Source organism: Sorex fumeus, unplaced genomic scaffold, assembly GCF_029834395.1.
Source record: "Sorex fumeus unplaced genomic scaffold, SorFum_2.1 ptg000122l, whole genome shotgun sequence".
Lineage (NCBI taxonomy): Eukaryota > Metazoa > Chordata > Mammalia > Eulipotyphla > Soricidae > Sorex > Sorex fumeus.
The window spans coordinates 6,588,722-6,616,236 of record NW_026606179.1 but is presented as its reverse complement, the minus strand read 5'-3'; the positions used below and the strand labels follow the sequence as shown (position 1 = coordinate 6,616,236).

The window sequence follows — 27,515 nt, the reverse complement described above, 5'->3', positions numbered from 1 at the left end:
GACAGTTTAAATTTTTTGGAGGTCTCTGAAGTGGTGCTCAGGGGATTTGGGTGCCGTTTTCTGTGATTCTCCACCTACTGGATGGTGATTCAGTCCTAGAACCCAAGGTGATTCTTGGTCCACAATGCCATGGATTACTTGAAACACTCTATAGTTGTTCAAGAGTTTGGTGCTCATTCAGCAAACTTTTTAAATATGAGGATCAGCCCATATTTGGAGCTCACACAACTATAATCTGACTGAGTTAATAACTATGTTTGTAGATGTTTGGTAAGGGGCCTTCAAATAGAAAATGCACTTAATGAGGATCAATGAGAAAGTGGGGAGGTATGAAATTCAATTTATAAATCTTTTATCTAGGTGAACAGGGTGAGGGAATGAGAAGGGGAAATGCCTTGGAAGACATATTTATTGATCATTTTGAAATAATTGTAGAATAACAGGTTTTACCATAAATACTAAGTGTACTTAGTATGTAGGAAAAGAAATACCAATAATTTGGAAGCACTGGAACTTCCAAATTAACAGGAGGGGATAAAGAAAATATTTTTCAACTCAATACAAAGGAAAACAATAGAGGGGCTAGAATGGTAGTACAGTGAGTAGGGAATTTGCCTTGTATGTGGCCCACCCAGGTTTGATCCCAAGCACTAAACATATGGTCCTGTGAGCACCGCCAGGCCAGGAGTGATATTTTATTTTAATGAATCGCTGTGAGGTACAGTTACAGATTTGCAAACTTTAGTGCTTAACATTTCAGTCATACAATGTTCGAGTACCCATCCCTCCACCAGTGCCCATTCTGAACCACCAATGATCCCAGTATCCCTCCCACCACCCCCACCCTATCCCCCCCACTCCACCTTGCCTCTGTGGCAGGGCATTCCCTTTTTCTCTTTCTCTCACTCCTTTTGGGTGTTGTGGTTTGCAACAGAGGTATTGAGTGGAGGCCAGCAGTGATTCTGAATGCAGAGTCAGGAGTAAGCCATGAGAACTTTTTGGTGTGGTCTAAAAAACTACACACACACACACACACACACACACACACACACACACACACACACAAATCAAGAGCAAGCTAAGAAATTTAAAGCACAAAGATTCTAGCTTAATATTGCAAAAGGGCTTAATTCTACTTAAAAACAGACTACAATGAAGTTGTTAAAATTTTACTTTTTAGGGATTGGAAGATGGCCTAAGGAATTTAAAGTGCTTGCCTGGCATGCACAAGACCTCAAATTCAAGCCCCAGGCATGAGCTAAAAAAGGTGGATATGCCAAGATAATCCTTACAGCTCCACAGCACAGGATACTTTGTGAGGTGGAAAATTCCACTTATTGGTTACCTATTTTAATTTTTTTTGGACTTTTGGGTCACACCTGGTGATACTCAGGGGTTACTCCTGGCGGAGATCAAACCTGAGTCAGCCACATGCAAGGCAAATGCCCTACCCACTGTTCTATTGCTCTGGCCCCCTACTTTAATTTTATTTGGGGGTGGTAGTGGTATTTTAGGGCCATAACCAGTGGTGATCAAGGCTGGCTTCTGGCTCTGTTTTCAGAGGTGCTCGTCGAGTCTATGTGTAGTGCTAGGGATGGAATCAGGGTGATTGTATAATATAAAAAGCAAGTACCTTAGACCCTATACTATCTCTATGGTCCCTAATTATCTATTTTTTATTTGTTTGGGAGTCAACTTGGTGTGCTCTGAGTTGCTTCTAGTGGTCATGGATCAAACCCTCATAGATCCTTCCCCCACATGCAAAGCATACACTCAGAGTTATCTTTGCCCCCTCTGAGTACATTACTGTGGGGGGGTTTGTTTGTTTTGTTTTGTTTTGTTTTGAGGTACCTAATGACCATAAGCAGTGTTAAAAATTGATCTAGAGTCAGCTACATGCAAAGCAAATGACTTACCCATTATACTATCTCTTTGGCCCCTAATTACCTATTTTTAAGTAAGATTTTTTAAAGAGATGGATTAGCTATAGGTTCTATCATGATCATGATCATCCCGTTGTTCGTCAATTGCCTCAAGCAGGCCCCAGTAATGTCTCCTTCGTCCTAGCCCTGAGATTTTAAAAAGTGCCATATTCAAGGCTCTTTCAGGGTTAGGAGAATGAGACCCATCATTGTTACTGGTATTTGGCATATTGGGTACACCACAGGGAGTTTGCCAGACTCTGCCGTGTGGGTAGGTTACATACAGTAGCCTGCTAGGTTGTCCAAAGTAAGAATAAGATAATAAGATGTCATATGGCCGTGAATGCGGCCATGCGCTTCCCGGAGCTGGGTTTTATAGTCTCTGGGTCTTGGCCATTGATGGGATTACACGGCGCTGGGAGGGTCAGTTGGTGGGTGGAAGATGGAAGATCTGGGTGGAGGATGCTCAGCCCCGATCCAAGCAGGCTTGGAGATCTCAGCCCCGGGACCCACATGCCTTTGTCCCTCTGCCGGTACCTTCAGGTGTGTGGAGAGTGGTCTCAGCATGGTTGTGGCTGGTTCTGGAGGTCTTCGGCTGCTAGAGCTCTGCTCGGGACGGGGAGGGAAACTCAACCCGCCACCCCCCCTTCAAGGGGCCCTGGCGAGGACAGCCAGGTGTGGGGGCAGGAGACTGCTGTACTCTTCCGGGAGCTGGGTTTTATAGTCTCTGGGTCTTGGCCGTTGATGGGATTACACGGTGCTGGGGGGTCAGTTGGTGGGTGTGACCCCTGCCTACTGGAAGATGGAGGATGTGGGTGGAGGATGTTCAGCCCCGATCCGAGCAAGCTTGGAGATATAAGCCCCAGGACCTGTTTGCCTTTGTCCTATAAATATTATCAAAAGAGAAAGTGGAATTATTAGCTAAGTTGAGATCAATTTTTTGTTGTTGTTGTTGGTTGGTTGGTTGGTTTCTTTCCTTATCCTGCTTGGCCTAGGACTTCCTACTGACTCTGTGCTCAGGAGCCATTCCTGGAGGTTGTCTGGGCATACCATATGTGGTGCCAGGGACCAAACCTCGGTTAGCTGCATGCAAGGCAAATGCCCTACCTGCTCCTCATCAGGTAAAGTTAAAATCAAGACCATACGCATTAAAAAGTGAAAATATAGTAATTATGGCTAAAACACTTATCTTGTAAGGCAAGGCTGAGAGTTTTATTTCTAGTGCCATTCAAATACACCAAGAATAATGCTAGCAGCTCTGTGGTCTGTGATCCATAGCTATTTGTGACCCCACCACAACCAGGTGTGTACAAACACCACAACTAAACAGGTTTCTGAGTGTTCTACAGTAACTTCTTAGCTTTCACTTCTGATCTTATCTATATGAGCATTTCCTCTTTTTTTTTCCTTGTGAGTCTAGCCAAAAGTTTATCTTTTTTATCCTTTTGAAGAACCAGTTTTTAATTTCATTGATTCTTTGGATTGTTTTCTTAGTTTTTTACATCAGTTTCTATTCTGGTTTTTATTATTTCCTTCATTCTGCTAGTCTTTAGATTCATTTGTTATTGTTTCTCCAGATATTTAAGATGTGCATTTAGGTTGTTGATTTTATCTTTCCTATTGTAGGCCTGGATTACTATGCGTTTCTCTAAGTACTGCTGTGTCACATAGATTTTGATCACTTATTTCCAACTAGTTTCAAAGAATCTTTTCATTTCTTCCTTAATTCCCTCTTTGATCCAGTAGTTATTTACCAACATATTGTTCAGTATCTAGGTGTTACAGTTTCTCCACACTTACTTTTTATAGTTAATTTATATCTCTCTGGCATTGTGACCTGATATGTCTGGTGTTATTATTAGTTTGAATTTTTGTAACTCAGATTTATGTCCTAATATGTGCTCTATTCTGGCAAATGTTCTATATGCACTAGAGAAGAATATGTATTCGGCTTTTTGAGTTCACAATCAGGTGTGCTCAGGAAAACCGGGATCTCACTCACCCTCTCTCTTGCCCCAGCCAGGCTGCAGGATGGGTCAGCTCCTAGTCACATGCAAGTATTACTGCACCCACCCCTCACATTGTGGGCAGGTAGCATAACACAGAGTCCAAATTCACAGATAGAATACCTCTACAAATTTCAATTAATGTAACTAGTTGAAGATCTCCTTATTATACTCAAATATCATTCCATGGTAAGAAAAGTAATCTGAACAACAGAGGTATAAAATAAGCAGTAGCCCTCTGGTATAAAATAAGCAGAGCAGATCAGTTCTGAGGTAACTGGGAATCTAAAGCGCCACCATTAATACCCTTAAACTCAAAGAGCAATGGGGGAAACAAAGGATCTCAGCTGCTCCACTGGGACAGAATTCCATGCAAGTTCTCTAATTCATCAAAACTCTTAAAGTCTATCTAAAATAGTATTAGAAATAAGTAAGTAACCATAACCATCATATCCCATCATTTCCCCCTCTAAAACCTAATGACTTCTACCAAGCAGAGCACTAAATACCCATTCCTCTCCAGAACTGTGACTTTTATTTGGTAGACATTTCTATTTTTCCTATGATGATAGATATTCTGGGATGTTTAAACCAAGTAGCAGTTCTGAAGCTTCTTCAGAGCTTAAGTGTCATTTGGTGGAAACACCTGATAGGTGAGCATTGTAGAAAAAGAATGTGCCAAATCTCATAAAATGGGTTCAATATTGTTCATGATATCAAACACATAGACACCCCAGTAAAAAAAAGGATTGCTATATAAAGAAGAAAATTTGTTTTCTCCAGAAGTGTCTATTTTTTGTTCTTCAGAATATAAATGTTTTGGGACCAGAGAGATAATACAGTGGGCAAAGTGTTTGCCTTGGTTTGTTTCCCAGCACCACATATGGTCCCCTATGCCATGCTAGAAGTGCTCTTTGAGCACCATTGGGTCTGGGCCCAAAACAAAATAAACAAAAAACCATAAAAACAAAACAATATAAATATGTTTACTATTTTCCTGGACTATGCAAGCAATACAAGTCAATATCAAAATCTAAGCCAGTTTGGGGATGTGACTCGGCAGAGCCCTTGCCTTGCATATATTGGGCCCTAGGTTTGATTCCCAGCACTGAAAAATAAATCATACAGAAATGAACAAATTAGAATGTGAAAGGCCCTAGTTATTCTCTTCCTCTCTAAATAACCAATGTAAATAGCAATTTAGGATAGCACTAGACTTCAAAAAATTCTACACACATGTATACCTTAACAAAAATGGGATCAGTATGGAAACATAGCTTAGTGATGGAGAACTTGCCTAGCATGTATAAGTCCTTGGATTTGATTCCCCAGCACCAAGATTTAAAAAAAAAAAAGTTTCTTTGGCCTGAGGGAGATGCTCAAAGGTATGAAGCATGTGTTTTACATGCTTAATCACTGGCACAATATGATCCTCTCTTCGGGGTGTCATAGGGTCCTCTGAGCAACCAAACTCAGCAGGATGTGGCCCAAAGTCCTGCACTGTAGCACTGTCCTCCTATGGTTCATTGATTTGCTCGAGCGACACCAGTAATGTCTCACAACAAATTGTGAGACTTGTTACTATTTTTGGCATATTGAATTCCTTACGTGGGGGGGGGGGGGTTGCTAGGCTTTGCCGAGTGGGCGAGATACTCTTGGTAGCTTGCCGGGCTCTCCAAGAGGGATGGAGGAATCGAACTCGGGTCAGCTGCATGCAAGGCAAATGCCTTACCTGCTGTGCTATTGCTCCAGCCCAAAATCCTAGAGGAAAAGAGTAATCATTTCATATGCATTGCTCTGTAATCTTTGTCATGCAGTAGTCTATTTTTTTTTTTTTGGTCACACCCGGCGATGCACAGGAGTTACTCCTGGCTCTGCACTCAGGAGTTACTCCTGGCGGTGCTCAGGGGACCATACGGGATGCTGGGAATCGAACCCGGGTAAGCCGCGTGCAAGGCAAACACCCTACCCGCTGTGCTATCTCTACAGCCCCCAGTAGTCTATTTTAATTCCAAATATTTATCAAAATGTCCCCTTTGATACTGTCATAAGATTCCCTTGTATGAAATGTTTGTCATAGTGTCATAACAATCCCTTGAATGATTGCCATAATTTAATTCTCTATTTTAAAAATAAGCGGTTGGGGCTGGAGAAATAGTACAGCAGGTAGTGTGCTTGCCTTGTGTGTGGCTGGCTGGGTTCGATCTTCTGCATTCCATATGGTTCCCAGAGCTCCACCAGGAATGATGCCTGGGTGCAGAGCCTGGAGTTATCCTGGAACATCTTTGGGGTGGTCCCCAAACAAAACAAAACAAAAAACCTAATGGCACGATAAACAAGAACAGAATAAAGAGAAAAGAATTAAAGCAGAAAACAAATACAAATAGAAAAAGTAAAAGAATAACTTATTTGACTATATGCATAAAACAGAAACTAACAGGTTTAGAAACTATCTGGGTTCCTAAAGTATCTTGGTTACATCATTAGTTTATGTGATTTTTGTCTTTAAACTGGTGCTCTGCTTAGCAAAACCATAATAACAAAATTTAGTGGGGGGGGGGGTGTTCAGTCACAGTTAAGCATCTATTAAAGATCAGTATTCTCAAGACATTGATTTACAATGATTTATATACTTTAACTAGGTATGTTATGCATATTGCCTTAAACACTTGTTAAGACTACATTGAAGATGTGTGTGTGTGTGCGCGCGCGCGCTCGCTGCTCTTCTGTGCCACAGGGGTGTAGAGGTGGAGCCTCTCCGGACTCTGCTGGGGATGAGCTGGGTGGGCCTCGGCGACTTAACCCTGTCCTACCTCTTTTTAAAGACTTTGATTTCGACTCTTGAGCAGGTAGCCGAAGCGCGGCATTTGAGAGCATTAGCTCGTTTGGGGTGCGCAGTGGTTCTTGCAAGGTACATACTGTGCAAGCAGTCCACACCGAAGAGGCGGCAATTCAAGGCTGACCCGGATCAGCAGGTAGAGGGGAGCGCGCCGGCTGGTGCCACCGGGCCCCGGTGCGGGAACGGACCGGAGGCACAGTCCCGTTAGGCCGCGAGAGGCTCCGACGCGGGCCGGCAGGTGGTCTCGGGGCGCGGCCCGGGCGCCAGCAGGGGGTCGGGTCGGCGTCGGGGCACGCAGGCGCAGCGCCCCCTGGTTGGACCGGCGGCGGGCGGGCAGGAGCGCGCCGAGCGGCGGGGACGCGCCCACAGCGAGGCCTGCGCCAGGCTGCGGGCACCATGCGGCGGGCACGGAGCAGCGCTGCCGGCCCAGCGCTCCGGCAGAAGCGGCCCCCGGCCCCCCGCTCCCCCGCGGCCGCTCCCGCCGCCCCCGCGCCCGGCGGCTCCAGACGCTCGGCGGGCCAGGCCGCGCCGCCGTCGGCCAAGCAGCGGCGGGCCCAGGAGGCGGGCACCGGGGAGCCGCCGCCCCAGCTCGCGCCGCCGCCCGCGACCCCGACGCCCTCGGGGTCCGCGCTGGACCTGGGGGAGCAGCGGGAGCGCTGGGAGACGTTCCAGAAGCGGCAGCGGCTCACGTTTGAGGGCGCCGCCAAGCTCCTGCTGGACACCTAGTGAGTGCGGCCGGCCGGCCCGCCGGCTCTTGCGGGCTCGCTCGGTCCGGTTGTGCTGGCGGGCCAGGCGCGGGGCGGACACAAAGGTCTCCCGGAAAGGCGACCCCCGCCCGCCGGCACCGCACCGTTACCGCGCGGGGCTGTGGGTGGGACAGACGCGGGGCGGAGGAAAACGGTCAATAGTCTGGAGCCTGCTGGCGGGCGAAACCCTGTCATTGTTCCCGGCTCCCTTGTGGGGAAGCGGCTGGCGGGGGGATGGTCCCGGGATCCTGTGGGGAAGCGGGCTGGAGAGAGTATCGATCCCGGGATCCTGTGGGGGAGCGGGTTGGCTGGGGATTGATCCCGCGATCCTTTGGGGGAGCGGGCTGGTGGGGGATTGGTCCCGGGATCCTGGGGGTATTGGTCGCGGCTCTGCTATGGGGGAGCGGGCTGGGGGGGGGGGGTATCGGTCCCGGGATCCGGTGGGGGAACGGGCTGGCGGGGGGGGGGACCGATCTCGGGAACCTGTGGGGGAGCGGGCTGGAGGGGGGATCGATTCCGGGATCCTGTGGGGGAGCGGGCTGGCGGGGGATTGATTCCGGGATCCTGGGAGTATTGGTCGCAGCTCTGCTATGGGTGAGTGGGCTGGTGGGGGGATTGGCCCGGGATCCGGGGAGTCTTGGTCGCAGCTCTGCTACGGGGGAGCGGGCTGGCGGAGGATTGGTCCCAGGATTCTGGGGGAGCGGTGGGGTGTGTGTGGTGGGGATTGTTCCCCCTAGAGACTCCCAACGAAGGAGCCATCTGCGGTGGATGCTCGGATGCTCCGGGGAGGCTCACCCCAAGTGGTACTGCGGGAAGAAAACCCACTTCTCCAGATGTCCGAGGAGGGCTGCGTGTCGGTGCCGTTAGAAACAAGCTTTTGGTACCTGGCCTGGGTTATCTCACATGTGATCGTATCTAGACCCCTACCTGTAGAACAGTGGTATCAGAGAAGTTGTTTAGTGCTCCCCTTGAATGTCTGTGTTGTTTTTCGAATTAAAAACAACCAAAATTTGAGGGAGGAAAAGCCCAATTATTTCCTTCTAATTACCCGAGGATTACTTTGTCTGTTTCAGAAAAAAAGAGTTCTCTCAGACGGACCCTTCTCAAGAGGTTTTCTGGTGCTTCACTTTTTGATTTACTGTCTTTTATCATAGACTGAACAATATTTTGGTTTTCGTTTGGGGGTCACATTTGACGCTGCTCAGGGTCTACTTCCAGCTGGGTGCCAGGGATTCCCTCCTGGCTAGCTCAGGGGAGGAGTTGGGACCTTCAGCATGCAAAAACACAAGTTCCAGACTGGGCCTAAGCAACAAAACTTTTTTTTTTTTAACATCTGTTATCTCTCAAATATTTTTTAGCATCTAAATGTGCCAATTACTGTTTGATATAGAATATATAAAGATCTTTGAAACTTGAAGTTTGCTTAAAATTTTACTTCAATTTTAACCTACTATATTGGCATGAGTACATACATTTATTAAAAGTAAAAACCACTAAATTTAAATTAACTTTATGTAATGAGAATATATAACCTTTTTTGCTAAAATGTCAAATGGAAAAAAATAGGATTAAATAACAAATGTTTTATTTTGGATCTCTTCGGGCTGGAGCGATAGCACAGTGGCAGGGCATTTGCCTTGCAGGCGGCCAACATGGCTGACCCGAGTTCGATTCTTCCGCCCCTCTCGGAGAGCCCGGCAAGTTACCGGGAGTATCTCGCCCGCATGGCAGAGCCTGGCAAGCTCCCCGTGATGTATCCGATATGCCAAACACAGTAACAACAAAGTCTCCAATGGAGACGTTACTGGGCCTGCTCGAGCAAATCGATGAACAACGGGAGGACCTCTTTGGGTGTTAGGATTATAGGACACTTATTTTAAAGTTTGTAATGTTTTAAGTTTTTACAATAAAAGTGTATGTAGAAAACTTTAAAATATTTTAAATTAACTGAATTTATCCTTCATTTTGTTTTGTTTGGGAGGCCACACCTGGCAATGCTTAGGTTTACTCTCGCTCTGTACTCAGTGATCATTCCTAGCACAGGGTTCAGGGGACCAATGTGGTACCTGGAAGTGAACAAAGGTTAGTCACATGCAAGGCAAGTGCCTTACCTGCTATATTATCTCTCTGGCCTTGAATTTCTTCTTTTTTAAAAGATAAGAAATAATTTTATTCATCTCTTCTAGTAACATTTTCAATTTTCTAGAATTCCACATAGGGGAATAATGTAAAAAAAAGATCTTGTGGGGCTGGAGCAATAGCACAGCAGGTAGGGCATTTGCCTTGCACTCGACCAACCCAGATTAGATTCCTAGCATCCCATGTGGTCCCCTGAGCACTGCCAGGGGCAATTCCTGAGTGCAGAGCCACGAGTAACCCCTGTGCATCAATGGGTGTGACCCAGAAAGCAAAAAAAAAAAAAAAATCTTGCAAAAACCATTGCATTCTTTGTGATTTTGTCTTGTGTGAATTTATTCTTGATAACCAAATAAATTTCTCCAGAGCAATAGTACAGTGGGTAGGGTGCTTACCTTGCATGCAGCTGATCTGGGTTAGATCTCTACCATCCCATACAGTTCCCCAAGCCTTCCACGAATGACCCCTGAATGCAGAGCCAAGAGTAAGCCCTGAGCACTGCTGAATGTTCCCCCACCAAAAAAAAATTTTTTTTCATTCATTCATCATCCTGTTATTCGTCTATTGCCTCGAGCAGGCCCCAGTAACGTCTCTTTCATCCTAGCCCTGAGATTATATTCAAGGCTCTTTAGGAGAATGAGACCCATCATTGTTACTGGTATTTGGCATATTTGGTACGCCACGGGGAGTTTGCCAGACTCTGCCCTGTGGGCAGGCTACATTCGATAGCCTGCAAGTTTGTCCAAAGTAGGAATGAGATAATAAGATGTCATAAAAAGATGTCCTGATAAGATGTCACGCAGCCACAAATGCGGCCGCGCAGTTCCAGGAGCTGGATTTTATAGTCTCTGAGTCTTGGCCGTTGATGGGATTACACGGCGCCAGGGGGCCAGGTGGTGGGTGTGACCCCCGCCTACTGGAATTTGGAGGATCTGGGTGGAGGATGCTCGACTCCAATCCGAGTAGGCTTGGAGATCTCGGCCCCGGAACCAGCGTGGCTTTGTCCCTCTTTGTCCCTCTGCCAGCCACCACCAAAAAAAATTTTAGCAAACAAATAATTTTAAAATTTTGGCAAACTTTTACCCCTATAATGTTGTTTGAGAAAGAATAGTGAAATATTTTCTCATTCCTGATAACTGTATTGCCCTTTTGGAAAACAATTAGATATTTATCAGATCTTAATGTTCAGTTAAGTACCTGACTTCTGTATATTTTAAGAGGATTAAAATTATATTACAAATTCACATACATGAGAAGTACAGGAGGGGGATATAGAAAAATTTGCCAAAAAAAATTGGGTGCATATTTGGTTCTGTGCTACTTGGGGGACTGTATGCAGATCACCCCCCCCCCCCCCAGTGACTCCTAGCCAATCAGGTTTGTGACTCAGTGTAAGAGTCTGAACCCTGTGGTGCTGGGTATTATCTGGGTCACCAGGACCCACACCCACTGGTTTCAGGGGCCCTCCAGTACTACACCTGGCAATGCTTGGGAGACCTTGTGGTGCTAGGGGTGGAATCCAGGTGGGCTACATGTAAGACATCCATCCTTGACCACTGCACTTATTCCTAAGTTCCTGAATCCAAATAAATAAATAAAAATCAGTTAGATGCCTCTCTCTTAATTTTCTTTAGCAGGCTCTACTATCTTTATTCAGTTCTTTAAGATATTTTTGGGTAATTTGTTTGATGACTGGTTAAGGTTAGAAAAGCTGGGATCCATGTCTATTGTATCTTGTTTATTGCTTTCTCCCTAGTCCCCAACTCACAAAAAATGTGAGTAGGTATTTTACATATAAACAAAATGTTTGGTGGGATTAAGAGTGTCTGCCCAATTCCTATGCTTGTTTTGAAATTTAATAAAATGTATGAAAATAAAGAGCTCATGAGAAGAAGATACTAAATCTTCTCTTTGTAAATTGAGGTAGCCTCTTCGAAAAAGAAATTCATGTTTGCCACTCAATGCCTCTTTTGCAGACCACAACACCCAAAAGGAGAGAGAGAACACAGGGGATTGCCCTGCCACAGAGACAGGGGGGATGGGGGGATGGGGGTGGGAGGGATATTATCCATGGTGGTGGAAAAATGGGCACTGGTGGAGGGATGGGTATCTGATCATTGTATAATTGAAACCAAAGCACAAAAAATTGTAAATCTACAACTGTAAAAAACAATAAAATAAAATAAAGGGAAAAAAAAAAGAAAAAAAAAAGAAAAAGAAATTCAGAGACCAGAGAGATGTGCAGTGGGTGAGGCGCTTACCTTGCTTATGGCTGACCTGGGTTCTATCCCCAACCCACATATGGTCCTCAGAGCCCCGCCAGGAGTGATCACTGAGCAGAGAGCTAGGATAATTCCTGAGCATCATAGGGTGTGGCCAGGCTGCTGCCCCTCCCCCCTCCCACCAAACAACAAAAAGCAGTAATGCATCTGGATGTTGGATGGAAAGACTGTCCATCTTGTCCAACAATCAAGAAAAAGTGTGAGTAGTGCAGTGAGATTCTTCTTGACTCTTTAGAAATCTTATCTTTGTGATTTTTGTTTCATTTAGTGAATATCAGGGCCTTGTGAAACACACAGGAGGCTGCCACTGTGGAGCAGTTCGTTTTGAAGTTTGGGCGTCAGCTGACTTGCACATCTTTGACTGCAAGTGAGTGTTTCTCTTACCAGGTTAACTTGAAAGAACTAAAGTGCAGAGATGCATTGCTCCAGAAATCACCTGGGGAGCTCGGGGGTAGCTGAAAGAGCATTGGCTATAAACATAGTTACTGGGGTCAGTGATGGGTAAGGGCTTGCTATTCTTTTGTCCTTTTATGCGTGCTTGAAGTTTCAAATAATATAAATTCTTAGAATGATGGGGGAGACTAAAAATAACTTGAATTTATTGTGTGTGTATGCATGTGCCAATTGAGGGTAGGAATAAGAGAGGGGGAGGAAGAGGGAAAGAGGAAGAGAGGGAGAGGCACATAACCAGCCCACAGAGAAACAGAGAGAGAGAGAGAGAGAGAGAGAGAGAGAGAGAGAGAGAGATTTCAATCCTACAGCACTGCCCTGAGTAACACAAAGCAACATCCTCTGACAAAATTAATCCTCAGACTAATATTGCTGGTGGGTCAGGAAAAAGATTAGTAGAAGATGCTCAGGCCAGCGACTGAAAGAAAAGATTTGGCAGTTTCAGAGTAGGGGAATAGGGTGTGTCTGTCTGGAACTCTGACACTGCTGTTCAATGAGACAGCTAGAGCTTCCGGAGTCTGTGGAGAGCCTGTGTTTTCAGCACCATCCCAGCATTGTGATACAACAAGGACCACAGGCTCTGATTTCTGGAGCAGTAGTTGCCATATAGCAATATCCAGCCTATTTTGCCCCTAGGTATTATGGTTACTTGAATTATGTATGAATAATAAATACCATGAATTTGCTTGAGTGAGCTAGTTTGAATTACTCAGACTCTAGTATATTACTCACAGTGAAGGCCAGATTGGAGAATAAATACCACAGGGTAATTTGCTAGAGGACTCTACTAAATTAGAATAATTTAAAAGGTAGACTAATAAATTGATATTTCTGAGACTATTTCACTTGGAGCTAGACTTTCTGTGATGTGAAGATAAGGAGAGGGGAACCTAAGCTTGTCCATTTGCCATTTGAGTATGAATATTTGAAAAGCATTAAGATTGTAGCAGTGCCTTAATGTTTTCCAAGTGTCTCTGCAATCTAGCAGTTTCCTTTATCTGGGGAGCGGGGGGCGGGGGGGGCGTGTTGAGGTGGGGAGGATCGGGTTAGAGGAGGGTGTTTAGGCAACTGACTGTGGGACTTGCAGGCCCTTTTATTTATGGAGGCCAGATGCCCCAGATGGCCAGTCCATCTGCTGAAGCTCCCTTCCCTGAATGATGCTGAAAGGGGTGAGCTAAAAGGGTGACTTCTGGGTGAGCTGACTCTTAGAACATAGTAGCTCAGACCCCTTCAGGACTCAGAGGTTGCAGAGGGCTATTTACAATCTGGAATGTGTTCTTTTTGTAGCTGCAGCATTTGCAAGAAGAAGCAGAATAGACACTTCATTGTTCCAGCTTCTCGCTTCAAACTCCTGAAGGTTAGTGCAGAGGGCAGACTGGGTGCAGAGCGTTTGGTGAGCAAAAGTGTACTTTGGGGTATAGATTGTACCTGAGAGCCTGTGTTTTCAGCACCATCCCAGCATTGTGATACAACAAGGACCACAGGCAGGTACAGAGGCAGAGAGCATGTCTGGGCTTCTTGTAGGGGAGGCTTTAAATTCCTTTGTCACGTAGATTTTATGTTTATTTTTAAAAAAAGATTATGTTGTTATTGCCATGGGTGCTAGGGATTGAACTCAGGGATTTACACATGCAAGGCAAGTGTTCTATTACACCCTTGGTCCTTTTTGGCCTGGAGAGATATAGCACAATGGGTTAGGCACTTTCCTTGCACATAACCAGCCCAGATTTGATCCCCAGCATCACATACGGTTCCCCAAGCACTGCTAGGAGTTATTCCTGAATGCAGAGCCAGGAGTAAGCCCTCTGTATAGCCAGGTATGGCTCAGATCTAAAACAAAAGAAGGGGATGAAAAAGCAGAAGGAAAGACAGTGAAGCCAGGGCTGCAGTTCATGCTTGGCATGCAGGAGCCCCAGGTTTGACCTGAGCACTGCCAGGAGTGGTCCCAAAACAAACAGAATCAAGAAATGTAAAGACTAATTGTAGCACTGTAGCACTGTCCTCCCATTGTTCATCGATTTGCTCGAGTGGGCAACAGTAATGTGAGACTTGTTACTGTTTTTGGCATATCAAATACACCACGGGGAGCTTGCCAGGCTCTGCCGTGCAGGTGGGATACTCTCGGTAGCTTGCCGGGCTCTCCGAGAGGGATGGAGGAATTGAACCCAGGTCAGCCGTATGCAAGGCAAATGCCCTACCCGCTGTGCTATCACTCCACCCAAAGACTAATTAAATAGTACCCACTATTTTTAATTGTGGTTACATTAATTTAGATAATATATGTTTTCAGGAGTGTTTTCTCACTCCTCTTCAAAAGTAGGTTGTCACACCATGCCACCACCGAGGTACTTCCTCTACTTCCATCTGTTGATGCCTCTTGACCCTTTGTGCCCCTGTCTATAGCCTTCCTCGCTCCCTGTTCTGTAGCCTAAACTCAGGTGTTGGTTTTAGGTTTATTTTTGTCTATTCCCTTGCTTTATGACTTTATATAACACATATGAATGTAACTTTAGTATTTGTCTTTCTCTTTTTGACTGACATTATTCCCTCCAACCTCATGTATGCTTTTGCAAATGGCAAATTTTTCTATCTTTCTTTTTGTATTTTGTTTCTGGTTTACACCTGGCAGTGCTCAAGGCTACTCCTGTTATGATGCTTGGGGAATCACTCCCCCTCAAGGCTCTAGGGATCTTGTGTCTGGGATTGAACCCCGGATTCCAGCAGCGAAGCATGCTCTCCAGCTCTTTGAACTATCTCCTGGGTTCAAGAATCCTCTTTCTTATACTTGAGGAGTAGTCCATTGTGTATGTATGTGCATTATGTATGTATATGAAGCATACTACTTTTTTTGGGTGCCAGGGATTAAACCCAGAACTTAAACATTCAAGACATGTGCCCTACAACTAAACTATATCCTCAACACAGGTGAGTAGTATGCTTGTGACTGGGCAAGAAATATAAAAAGGTCTAGAAGTAGTAAGAAACTTCTACCTCCTACTTTCAGCCACCCAATTTCCTTCCCTGGATTTGAACCATTATTTTTTGGATAGCTCTTCATATTCACATCGATGCCAGCAGTAATCTTTATGTGTATATTGATATTCATATAAACTACTTTTCCACAAATAGAAGTGAGGGACAGAGAGATATCTCAAGTGGTAGAGCACATACTCACAGGTACATAGTCCTGAGTTTGACCCCCAGTACCACATGACTCCCAAGCACTGCCCTGGTGTTCTTAAGAACATCCAGGGGGCCAAAGTGGTAGTATAGCAGGTAGGGAACTTGTCATGTATGTGACTAACCTGGATTTAATGCCTGGCACCACGTAAGGTCCCCTGAGCCTTATCAGTAGTGATCCCTGAGCACAGAGCCAGAAGTAAATCCTGAGCACCACTGGGTATGGTCCCAAAACAAAACAAACAAATCTAGCACCACAGCCTAGCCGGGCCTGTGCACTCAACCTGACAGACCCTCTTTTCAGGCTGATCATTGCCATCAGTGTCTTCTGTCCCTCAGCTCCTGCACCACTGGGAGTCCCCTATTAAAAGAAATAGAAATGGTGACGTGTTATACAAATCAGTTTGTACCTTGCTTTTTCATTGATTTTATAATGGAGTGTAACTATGGAGATTGTTCCATACTGATATTAATTAGTAAGTAGAATTGTCTCATTCTTTTCAAGAGTTGTAAAATAGTTAATTTTATTAGTTTTTCATTTTATTATTTTTACCAGCCTTGTGTTGATAGACATTTTCAGTATTTCCAATCTTCAGCCTTTATAAATAGTACTTTAATATTTCTATACATATGTATTAGATAAATATGGAATCCTATAACTCTAGAATGTTATCTTCTAACTTTCTGGAAGTAGAATTTCTGTGTTCAAGGATTTAGGCATTTAAATTTTTTGGTAGATGTTGCCAAATGTTACCAATTTATATTCTCATAACTATATGTAACTGCATATTTATCAATATTACATTCACTAACTTTTAAAATTTTTGCCTCCCAGCATTGAAAACAAGTGTTCATATGTAATGAACATCATTTAATGATTAAGGAACATTTTTTTTCTGTACTGCTGTTCATGTCCTCTTCCCAATTTTCTGTTTTATTATCCATTAAGGAAATTAATTCTCTCTGTCTCAGATAACTGGATATCTGGTAATTATTCTCTTTCTTAGTGTGTACTTTGTAGAGTAAATCTGTCACTCTGGTGAACTGTCTTCCACCATCTAGTTAGGCCCCAAGAGCAGGCATTTCATGGGTAATTTCAGCAGAAATTGCTGACTTGCCATAATCAGGGTAAGCTGGAGGCTATAGTGCTGTGTGAGTAGACCTGAGAGAATCTGAGAGCTGTCCTGCGCTAGCATGTGACTTCAAATGTGTTCCTGTCCTCAGATAGCCTCTTCGTCTCTGGGCTATTGGGCATGTCCTTAGAAACTTGAAAACCTGACGAAAAGCTTTCCCTCAGAGGGGATTGTAAAAGATTAATTTTTTTAAAATAACCCTTGAAAAAATTCCTTTGTAAAAAGAGAACACTTATTTTTTTGTTTTCATTCAGGGAGCCGACAGCTTAACCACATACACGTTCAATACACACAAAGCACAGCACACCTTCTGTAAGAAATGTGGTGTTCAGAGCTTTTACACTCCTCGCTCAAACCCTGGAGGCTTCGGTAAGTGAAAGGAATGGGCCACAAGCTCAGGCTTGTCGGGAGAGGTCACATGGTTGCTCTGGGTTAACATGGTGTTGGAGAGCTAAGTACTGACATTCAGCTTCCTGCTGAGTATGGTCCTTCCACATACATATTTTCAAGAACAAACTCCTCAGCAGAGCTTTTCTGCAGTGATTGAGTGTAAAACTGGATCTTACTATTGAGAAACCAGACAGATCCTGACTCCTCGTTTACTGGTACTACCAGGGCCCAATGCCAAGGGTGATGAAATAGAAGCAGAGTGAGGAGGGAAGACAGAGGGGCCTGGGGTGAAGGTGAAGAATATTGATCATACCACCAATAAATGTTTTTGTTTGCTAGGAACATTAAGCAGGAGAACATCTCAGCCCCTCTTCTGGTCCTGTGTGGAAAAAGGTCAAGGGGATTAATTTGTTACTCGGAATGACATCAGTTGCAGTATGAATTGAGTAGAAATGTTGGCTGTATTTCTGAGGCAGTTGTCCCTCATATTGGTGCCGCCTTCAGAACTGTGGAGGGGCAACTGGGACTGTCCATCTTGAACTTTATGTTTTGGGGGGTTCATGGCATTACCCTTGTCCACCTCACCCCATTTTCTTAGCAGCTCCTGTTTGTTCCTCATCTGTCTCATGAAGTCTTCTTCCTGCCTTCCCTGAGGAACAGCAAAAGCTTTTGCTGAAGTATCAAAAAAGTCTAGATGGGAAGGTTAGAGACTGTTAGAGTTATTTAATTGTTGGAAAGCTATTTATTCCCTGAGAAAGACTTGTGAATTTTTCAGATTGCCACTCAGAGGTCACTCTGGCTTGAGTGTTTTTACTCTTTCATACTTTAGCTTGGGACATGAAGATGTTCTACTTTGGCCATACTGATCTCCTAAGGGTTGACAATAAGCAAGGAAACTGGCATAGTAAGCTTTAGTTACCACTTGAAAAGTCAGATTGGCAAGTGTGGGTTTGTCCAAGAGAAAATCCAAGAGATACCTGGTCTCACTCATATTGGAACTCTTCTTTCTTTGTCTCACTTTCCTTTAGGAATTGCCCCACACTGCCTGGATGAGGGCACCGTGCGGAGTGTAGTCATTGAGGAATTCAATGGCAGCAATTGGGAGAAAGCCGTGAAGGAGCATAAGACCATTAAGAACATGTCTAAAGAATGAACCTCCACTTCTCCTTTCCTGAAAAGGAGGAACTGGGGTTACCACCTGGCTATCCCTCTGCACCTCAGTGGTGCTCGTGAATGTGACTGACCCGGGCTGCCAGTTCTGCTATCCAGCAGATATCTCATTTTGCTCTAGGTTACCACTTTCTGTAGGCAGCTCTTTATCCCTCCTTGAAAAATCAAAATCAAATTTTGTCCCTCCATCAAAATTTGATGTAGGCTTGTTGACCTTTCTCTACCCAACTTTTGTGTGATCTTTTAGAAAAATAAATATTTTTAACATTAAAGTGGTTACTATGGTTTATCATTTTTTTGGCACATCTGTTTTATCTTTTTTAAGATCATTTTATAGATCTTTGCTGAGCACGAGGGTGAAGCTATATTGGGAGGGAAATAGGGTATAGATTCAAAGTAGAGCATTTGACCATCCTTCTTCTCTGATAGGTAAATCAGGGGCCAGAGGTGGGAAGGTGCTTGCTTTGCACACAGCTGACTACCTGGAATCCTGAACGAGTGAGCACTGCTGGGTAATCACAAACCCATCCACCCCTCCTTAAAAGAAAAAAAATATATAAACCAGCTAATTATAAGATTTACCATTTGTGGGTAGGGCGTTTGCCTTGCACACGGCCAACCGGGGTTCAATTTCTCCGTCCTTCTCAGAGAACCTGGCAAGCTACCAAGAGTATCCTGCCCACACGGCAGAGCCTGACAAGCTCCCCATGGCGTATTCGATATGCAAAAAAACAGTAACAAGTCTCACAATGGAGATGTTACTAGTGCCCAATGAACAATGGATGAACAATGGGACCACAGTGCTACAGTGCAGTGCTACCATTTGATCATGTGAATGTTTAGATTAGTGTCTCCTCTCTTCCCGTTGTTGCTGCTGCTGTGATGGCCAGCAGTCATGTTTCGTTGTGGTGCTGGCCAGGGGTCACATACTCTCCTCTGCCCACTGAGTATTACACACTTCTGTCCCAGTCCCTGTGCGCACTGGGGGTCACACTTACTTAGTCGGGGTGCGCCAGCATATTCTGGTGGTAATGATTTCCTGGGGTTGAACTGGCTATGGTGCTCACACCTTGTTTTAAACTTTTTTTATTGAATCACTGTGAGGTAGACCCTTACAAAGCTGTTCATGATTGGATTTCAGTCATACAGTATTCCAACACCCATCCCCCACCAGTGTTCATTTCCCAATACCAGTGTCCCCAAGTTACCTCTCATCACCCCCTGTGTAATCTCCAGGGCAGCTAGGGAGCCCTGCCGCCCCTCACTGCCTGCTTTCAGTGGGGCTGCTCACCCACCCGGGATGGTCAATGCCATGGGCAGATGAAGGAGGAAATGAGGGCCAAGCTGGTTGGTTGATCAGTTGCCATTTATTCCATTCTTCCCATGCACCTGTTCCAGTCTCACTGAGCTCCTCATTTTAGTCTCACACTGCCCCTTATTGCCATCTCCTCCTGTCTCTCCCACTCATGTCCCCGCGCTCCATTTTGCTGCTGCGTCTCTTGACTCTTGTAACTCCACTCGCCTGCTCCTGAATTCTTCCCCTACATTCTTCTCCCTCTGTCCCCCTTGCTAGTCTCTCCACACTTCATCTTGCTCTTGCTGCCCTGCTCTCTCTCTCTCTCTCTCTCTCTCTCTCTCTATCTATCTCTATCTCTCTCTATCTCTCTCCACAACTCCCCCACATTGGGGATAGCAGAATCAACATATGAAAAGCCCTTCCTGATTGCCCATCACCTAAGGGTGAAATACCACTTAGGGGTGTTTCTACTCTCCTAAATCCAATAACTTAATTAACATCTTAATTCTACTTCTAATATTAGTTATTTTGTATGGACACAGAGATACATTGAGCTTGTAGGGTGCTCTCCTGGGGACATCTTGATATAGATCTCAGACTACAGTGCTCAGGTCAGATTAATCTTTCCTAACCCTAGCAGGCTCCTAATCCAGTTATTACTTTTTGGATCATGACAGAATTTGTCCATGACCATGCTCTTATAGTTAAGTATTATGGTGCTTTGGCCAGGCCCATTTTGATGCTAGGGCAGCTCACAGCTTGCCCTGGGTCCATCCAGTCCCTCATCGGGATCCTGCTTTTGTCGAATGCTAGGAAGTAATGGCAACTGAGGCTTAAATTGAGAGAACAGATGCCCGGGGAGTGAATATTATTCAGAGTCAATTAACTCCCAAGTTACCATAGCATAGCATTAACTGTCTTTCTGTGTCTATACAAAGAAGGACATTGCTCTGAATTACCTATGCAAAGGACTTAAGGAGAAGAAAAAAAGCAGTATTTACAAGTCAACAGCACAAAGAAAGAGGTTACAAATAAACAGAAATGGGAGCACTGTGATGGGAGTAACCCAATAAACCTAAGCTCCCTGCAGCAAGGCAGAAAGGACAAACCAATGTTATCCTACAACTCCCCAACCCCCAAACCCCTGCCTGCCTCTATGTCAGGCGCTTCTCTGTCTCTGTCTCTCTTTCTTTGGGCATTGTGCTTTGCAATACTGGTACTAAAAGTTTATCAAGAATATCTCTATATGTGGGGGTATGGTGCCGCCAGCAGGTCAGTCTGTACCTGTGAGGTGAGTGCATCAGCAACCTCATGGTGCCTTCAGACTTCCAGATACCCCAAAATCGCTGCTGTGCCTTTGGCTAGACCACAAAAACTTGGGGCAAAGTTTACCAAGAAAGTAAACGGCCAAAAGTTAGGTATGTGGGAAACACACCCACAAACCACCTCCAGCTCAGCTATATAATTGGAGGCAAGGCCTCTTTGGTTCCTGATTGAACTGCTTAATGGACATGATCCCAGAGACTCAGAAACGAATCTCAGAACCCAGTGGCTTTAGGTAGAAATGCGTCTGGTCTCTGCAGTAGGCTACCGGTGCTGGGCCAACCCAGGTGGGAATAGGTTTCGTGCCTTGGCCTGTTCCCCCTCGTGGCCCAGTGGCCGCCATCCTTCTGAGGCCACTGGATAGTCACATTTGGGCCCCCAGTGACGAGACACACAGGGCCTCATGGGATGGGGGTGGAGGGGTGGAGCCGGGCTTGTCCTCCCCACCCCAACGAGACCCCAAGTCATCGCCCACGAATGGCCTCTCTGTCTCCTCATCAAGCTGCTTAACGGCCATGATCCCAGAGACTCAGAAACAAATCTCAAAACCCAGTGGCTTTTGGCAGAAATGCATCCGGGCCCCACAGTACGTTACTGTCACCGGGCCACCCCAGAGAGGAAAGGGTGTTGTCCCTCCACCTGCTCCCTCTTGGTGGCCTGGTGGCCATCATCCTCCAGAGGCCATTGAAGAGTCAGGCTTGGGCCTGCAGTGACGAAACTTGTTGGGCCTCACAGGATGGGGGGGGGAGCCAGGCCTGTCCCCCCTACCCCAACGAGACCCCAAGTCATCACCCACGAATGGCCTCTCTGGCTCCTCATCGAGCTGCTCAACGGCCTTGATCCCAGAGACTCAGAAACAAATCTCGAAACCCAGCGACTTTTGGCAGAAATGTGTCCGTACCCCGCAGTAGGTTACTGTCGCCGGGCCACCCCTGGGGGAAAAGGGTGCTGTCCCTCTGCCTGTTTCCTTCTGGCAGCTCAGTGTCCGTCATCCTCCAGAGGCCAATGGACAGTCAGGCTTGTTGTGACGAAACTTGTTGGGCCTCACGGGATGGGGTGGAGCCAGGCCTGTCCTCCCCACCCCAACAAGACCCCAAGTCATCGCCCACGAAGGCCTCTCTGGCTCCTCATCAAGCTGCTCAACGGCCATGATCCCAGAGACTCAGGAGCAGATCTCGAAACCCAGTGGCTTTTGGCAGAAATTCCTCCAGATTTAAGTGTTAAAATTTTGGAATTTCAAAACCACATGGCCCTACTGCAGCCACGCGACATCATATGTTATTCATAACCAGCAATAGAACACAAATTGTCTATTGTTGCCTTTTCAACAGATCTGAGTGTTAGGGTAAAATCTCAAATATTAATGGTGGGTCTGGTGTCAAAATATTGAAGGTGATCAAAGTAGAGAGAGAGTAATGTGGAAATCATCTGCCCACAGGTAGGGGGAGGTTGTGGGATGGGGGTATACAAAAATGAAAAAAAAAAAGTAAGGTGGAGTTCGTGCACAATTCAATCAGCTAATCAGTGGCTGAATAAATAGCAGTACTCCTACACACACAAAAAGAATATCCCTATATGGTGTTTCACTAATAAAAATTTTTAAAAAAAGAATATCCCTTTACCTAATTTTAACACTCAGTCTTGTCCAGCATGATCATTCCCAGCTATTATTGTCATACCAGCCTCTTCTCTATCTTACCTACCCTCTGCCCCCCACACACTTGTGATTAGGTACAATCATTTGACCAGTCCTCCTAACTCCTGTTTTCCCTGGCCATGGGTTTTAGTCTTTTACTAGATAGATAGATAGATAGATAGATAGATAGATAGATAGAGAGATAGATTATGTACCACAAATGAATGCAGTCATTCTATGTCTGTCCCTCTCCTTCTGACTCATTTCACTGGTTCTCCCTGGTAATTAGTGATGAAGAGCATTTTGTAAATGTGCCTTTTGCGCCAAAAATTAGAAACTGAGCTCCCATTTCACCCAGCAGTACCACTTCTGGGAATATATCCCAGAGATGCAAAAAAGTATAGTAGAAATAATATCTTCACTTGTATGTTCATTGCAGCACTATTTAAATAGCCAGAATCTGGAAAAAGCCCGAATGCCCAAGAACAGATGACTGGTTAAAGAAACTTTGGTACATCTACACAGTGGAATACTATGCAGCTGTTAGAAAGGATGAAGTCCTGAAATTTGCATATAAGTGGATCAACATGGAGAGTATCATGTTAAATGAAATGAGTCAGAAAGAGAGGGACAGACATAGAAAGATTACACTCATTTGTGGAATATAAAGTAACAGAATAGGAGACTTACACCCAAGAATAGTAGAGATGAATACCAAGAGGATTGTTCCATGGCTTGGAAGCCGATCTCACATGCTGGGGGAAAAGGGAGTTCAGATAGAGAAGGAATCACCAAGTATGGGGTGCTAGGAGGGCCCACTCAGGATGGGAGATGCGTGCTGAAAGTAGACTATAGACCGAATGATGGCCACTCAATACCTATATTGCAAACCACAACACTCATAAGGAGAGAGAGAGCAAAAGGGAATGCCCTGCTACAGAGGCGCGGGTGGGGTGGGGTGGGGTTGGTGGGAGGGATACTGGGATCATTGGTGGTGGAGAATGGGCACTGGTGAAAGGATGGGTACTCGATCATTGTATGACTGAAATGTAAGCACAAAAGTTTGTAAGTCTGTAACTGTACCTCACGGTGATTACTTTAAAAAAATTAAAAATAAAAATAATTTAAAAATAAAATGTGCCTTTTGGCTTCTTTGAGAAAGTTTCTGTTCATTGCCCCATTTTCTTATAGAACGAATTTTTTTTTCTTGTAGAGTTCAACCAGTGCCTTGTATATCTTTGATATTAACCCCTTATCATAAGGGTAAGGTAAAGGTAAAGGCCCTCCCGTTGATCGTCGATTTGCTCGAGCGGGCCCAGTAACGTCTCCATTGGAGACTTTGTTGTTACTGTGTCTGGCATATCGAATACTCTCGGTAGCTTGCCGGTCATAAGGGTATTGAGTGAATATTCTTTCTTTCTTTCTTTCTTTCTTTCTTTCTTTCTTTTTTTCTTTTTGGGTCACACCTGGTGATGCACAGGGGTTAATCCTGGCTCTGCACTCAGGAATTAGTTCTTGGGGGACTCTATGGGATGCTGGGAATCCAACACGGGTTGGCCGCATGCAAGGCCAACACCTTACCCGCTGTTCTGCTCCAGTCCTGAATTCTAAAATTTTAAATAATTTGGGTCCGGAGACATCTCTGCAATGAGCTGTGTTTTATATGTTAACTCTTATTCAGCCATTGGAGCCCCTAGTGACTGTCAGGATACTGCAGTTACTCAGGGCCAGTCTGATGTGCTTTCTGGGAGCTCACACACTTGGTTTTCCTGGGCTTTCCTGCTCAGCAACAATGCTGCCACAAGGTGATACCCATAATGACTCAATTTCAATTTATGGGAGAAACAACACTTGGGCAATTCTGAGCAAGTAGGCCCTGCTCACTAGTCCCAACCCCCTGAGATACTGCCCCAACATGTACTTTATCAGATCATGTGTCATTCAGTCTTTAAATCACAGTCACAATCACAACCATCCTGTTATTCGTCAATTGCCTCTAGCAGGCCCCAGTAACATCTCTTCGTCCTAGCCCTGAGATTTATTCAAGGCTCTTTCAGAGTTAGGAGAATGAGACCCTTCATTGTTACTGGTATTTGGCATATTGGGTACGCCACGGGGAGTTTGCCAGACTCTGTCTTTAAATACTGTTTGCTAAAAGTCCATGCAGATTTTCCTAATAATATTATCAGCTTAGGGTTGGAGCAATAGCACAGTGGTAGGGCATTTGCCTTGCACACAGCCAGCATGGCCGACCCGAGTTCGATTCCTCCACCCCTCTCGGAGAGCCCAGCAAGCTACCGAGAGTATCTTGCCCACACGGTAGAGCTTGGCAAGCTACCCGTGATGTATTCGATATGCCTAACACAATAACAACAAAGTCTCCAATGGAGACGTTACTGGGCCCGCTCGAGCAAATCGATGAACAACGGGAGGACCGTGACTGTGATTATCAACTTGGGACAAGAGCAACTTTGGCAGGAGGTCGGGGACACAGGGATACAGAGGAAGCCTCAACCAAGACCTTCACACTTTGATTAAACTGGAACTATGTTTCTATTGTCCTCCCTTGAGGAGATTCTTTGATTTTTTTTATGAAGAACAGGGATTCTTCATAAATAAAATAATTTTAATATAGATAAAAGTCACAATTGTTGACACAATTCTGGAGTTGCAATTGATTAGATAAAAAGTTCCAATATTAAAACCAATAAGTATAAAATATCAATTATGTAAAAATTGTTATAGCTGATCAAGGAATTGTTAGAAAAGCCTTGTCTAAGAATTTATTAATCTGTTGCTAATTGAGCCTTCTGTGTTGTTTTTGTTAGCTTCTATTTACTTTCCCATCTAATTTGGTGTGCTGTATTTTTCAGTATTGAGAAATTAGGAGGTGTTGCAGAGAATTCAGGATCTATGATCTGGGTCAATGAGTTGAAATTGTGGTGGATGTGGGAGGTGACCATGGCTGCTGGGGCTTTAGGAAGTACAGTGGGGGGCAGGGGGAGAGGGTGGAGAGCAGAGAGGCTGCCATCCTGAGTCCGAAAAGACACCAGAGTTCTCAGCCTGAACACTGGGTACCTGAAATTATTTACAGTTTGGTGTCTCTGCAGGGAATATTAGTGAAGTGGTAGAGCTGAACCCCTGGCATGGCTGCAGTGGTAGTGGGGTGGGTGAGGCTGCTGGGGCTTCAGCAGCGTTGGTACCTGACCTGCCCACCTGCCAAGGGTCCCCAGAGTTTTCTGCCATTAATTTAATTAACATTAATTGATTATCATTAATGTTAGCTGCTTGACATACATCTTCTTGGAGATTGAGTTGTGAATTGGTAGAGCAGGGCCAGCGGGTGAGTCAACATCGCAGTAGCTGAGGAAGGTAGTCCAAACAGGGCTTCTTAATCTTTTTCCACTCATGGACCCATTTCACATAAGAAATTTTACTGGACTCTGTCTTGATAGTATACAAATCAAATGTTTATTGATAAATCATCTGGAAACTCTTTTATTTAAATATTGTGCCTTACAAAGTTGTTTCTGATATATTTATTACAGGCATTCAATATTTTAACACTAATCCCATTGTGACCTTCCCACCATCGTTGTAACCACTGCCCCCCCCCCCCCCACCCAAGCCTGCCTTCTTAGCAGGCACAAAATAATTTGTTTCATTTTTCTTGTTACAACTAAATGGAAAATGGAATTATTAAAAAAATACTTCCATAAAAGAAAAATTGTGAGAATTGTTATATCTGCTCATAGAGTCATTAAGTGCTTGTCTGAGTGTTTACTAAGCTGTTCTTGCTAATTGAGCCTTCTGTGATAATGTTTTTGTTTATTGAGCTTAGTTGTCTTCTATGTTACTTTCCAGTTTAGTTTGGTGTACTTCTACTATGGTGTCAGTATTGTAGATTTGGAGATGTTGCTCCAGAAACTCCAGAACATAAGGGCCATGAGTTTACATGGCAGCAGTTGTGGAATGTGGGTGTGACTGCTGGGGCCTCTGAAGGTAGGGGATAGGTAGGCTCCCCACCCCCACTGTGAGAAGACCCCAGAGTTCTCAGCCTGAAGGCTGGCTTACCTGAAAATTTTGGCAGTTTGGTGTCTCAGAGAGCTTAGCTATACAGAGGAGTTGGGCCGCTGTCAAGGTGACAGCCATGGGCGTGAGTGCGGCTACTGGGGCTGCAGTAGGGTGGGGATTCAGCCTTTCCCACTATTGAGGGTGCCCCAAGTTTTCAGCCTGGAGACCGGTGTACCTGTGAATTTGTGAGGCTTGTTGATCTCTTCTGAGACTTAATAATGAGTTTGGAAAGCTGGGCTGATGGATGAGTTTACATGATGTTTTCTGTGGGATGTCAGGAAGTTTATTTTAAAGCAATTTTTTAAAAAAGTTGAATAAATCATATGGGGTTGTAATCCACAGTTTAAGATGGCAGGTCCTAGAACACAAACAACCTGTTGTTCTAGCAGTCCTTCCTTTCTGGTCTTTCTCTTCATCAGTAAGGTTTTATGGGTTCACTGTCATGAACCATATGTTCACTTTACATGTACCTCATTGCTTCTCACCAATGACATACCAGACTCTGAGGTCAGACGTGCAATCATTAGGAAATGCTTGAATGATCCATTGGTATGTGAGAGAAAATATTCAAATTCTATTTATCATTTTAAGAACTTCTTGTGTTTTATAATGTTTTATAATTGTGTTTTTATGTTTTGTGTTTTATAGTAGATGTACATGTTCTTAAAATTCTGAATCAAGAGATTGTTTTAATCTTGAGAGGAACAGAAAGGATAAGGATGCTAAATCCCAGCTGATTATAATTGAGAGTTGTATTCACTATTTGACCCGCTATTATAAGACCAAACTAGTCTTCCCCCCAATTGGAAATATAAACAATCAACAGCCTCTGCCTTGGTTGCATAAATTTGTGTATTCAAGCAATAAAATTATTGCCTATTCTGTTTTCCCTTTAATCGGTGCTATCCTCCACATATGTATAAATACCTTC

The 27,515-nt window shown here is 44.7% G+C and overlaps 1 protein-coding gene across 1 annotated transcript; it reads left to right on the top strand.

Annotated features, from left to right (window-relative positions):
- Positions 1–7,082: 7,082 nt before the first annotated feature.
- Positions 7,083–18,527, top strand: CENPV (centromere protein V). Its single transcript, XM_056136457.1, has 5 exons — positions 7,083–7,492; positions 12,200–12,298; positions 13,669–13,738; positions 16,949–17,063; positions 18,113–18,527. The coding sequence occupies exons 1-5, from the start codon at positions 7,164–7,166 to the stop codon at positions 18,235–18,237; spliced, it is 738 nt and encodes a 245-aa protein (XP_055992432.1). The 5' UTR covers positions 7,083–7,163; the 3' UTR covers positions 18,238–18,527.
- Positions 18,528–27,515: the final 8,988 nt, after the last annotated feature.

Coding starts and splice junctions, on each gene's coding strand:
- CENPV (XM_056136457.1), top strand. CDS start 7,164: ATGCGGCGGGCACGGAGCAGCGCTGCCGGCCCAGCGCTCCGGCAGAAG. Junction 13,739..16,948: donor CTCGCTTCAAACTCCTGAAG/GTTAGTGCAGAG, acceptor GTTTTCATTCAG/GGAGCCGACAGCTTAACCAC. Junction 17,064..18,112: donor CTCAAACCCTGGAGGCTTCG/GTAAGTGAAAGG, acceptor ACTTTCCTTTAG/GAATTGCCCCACACTGCCTG.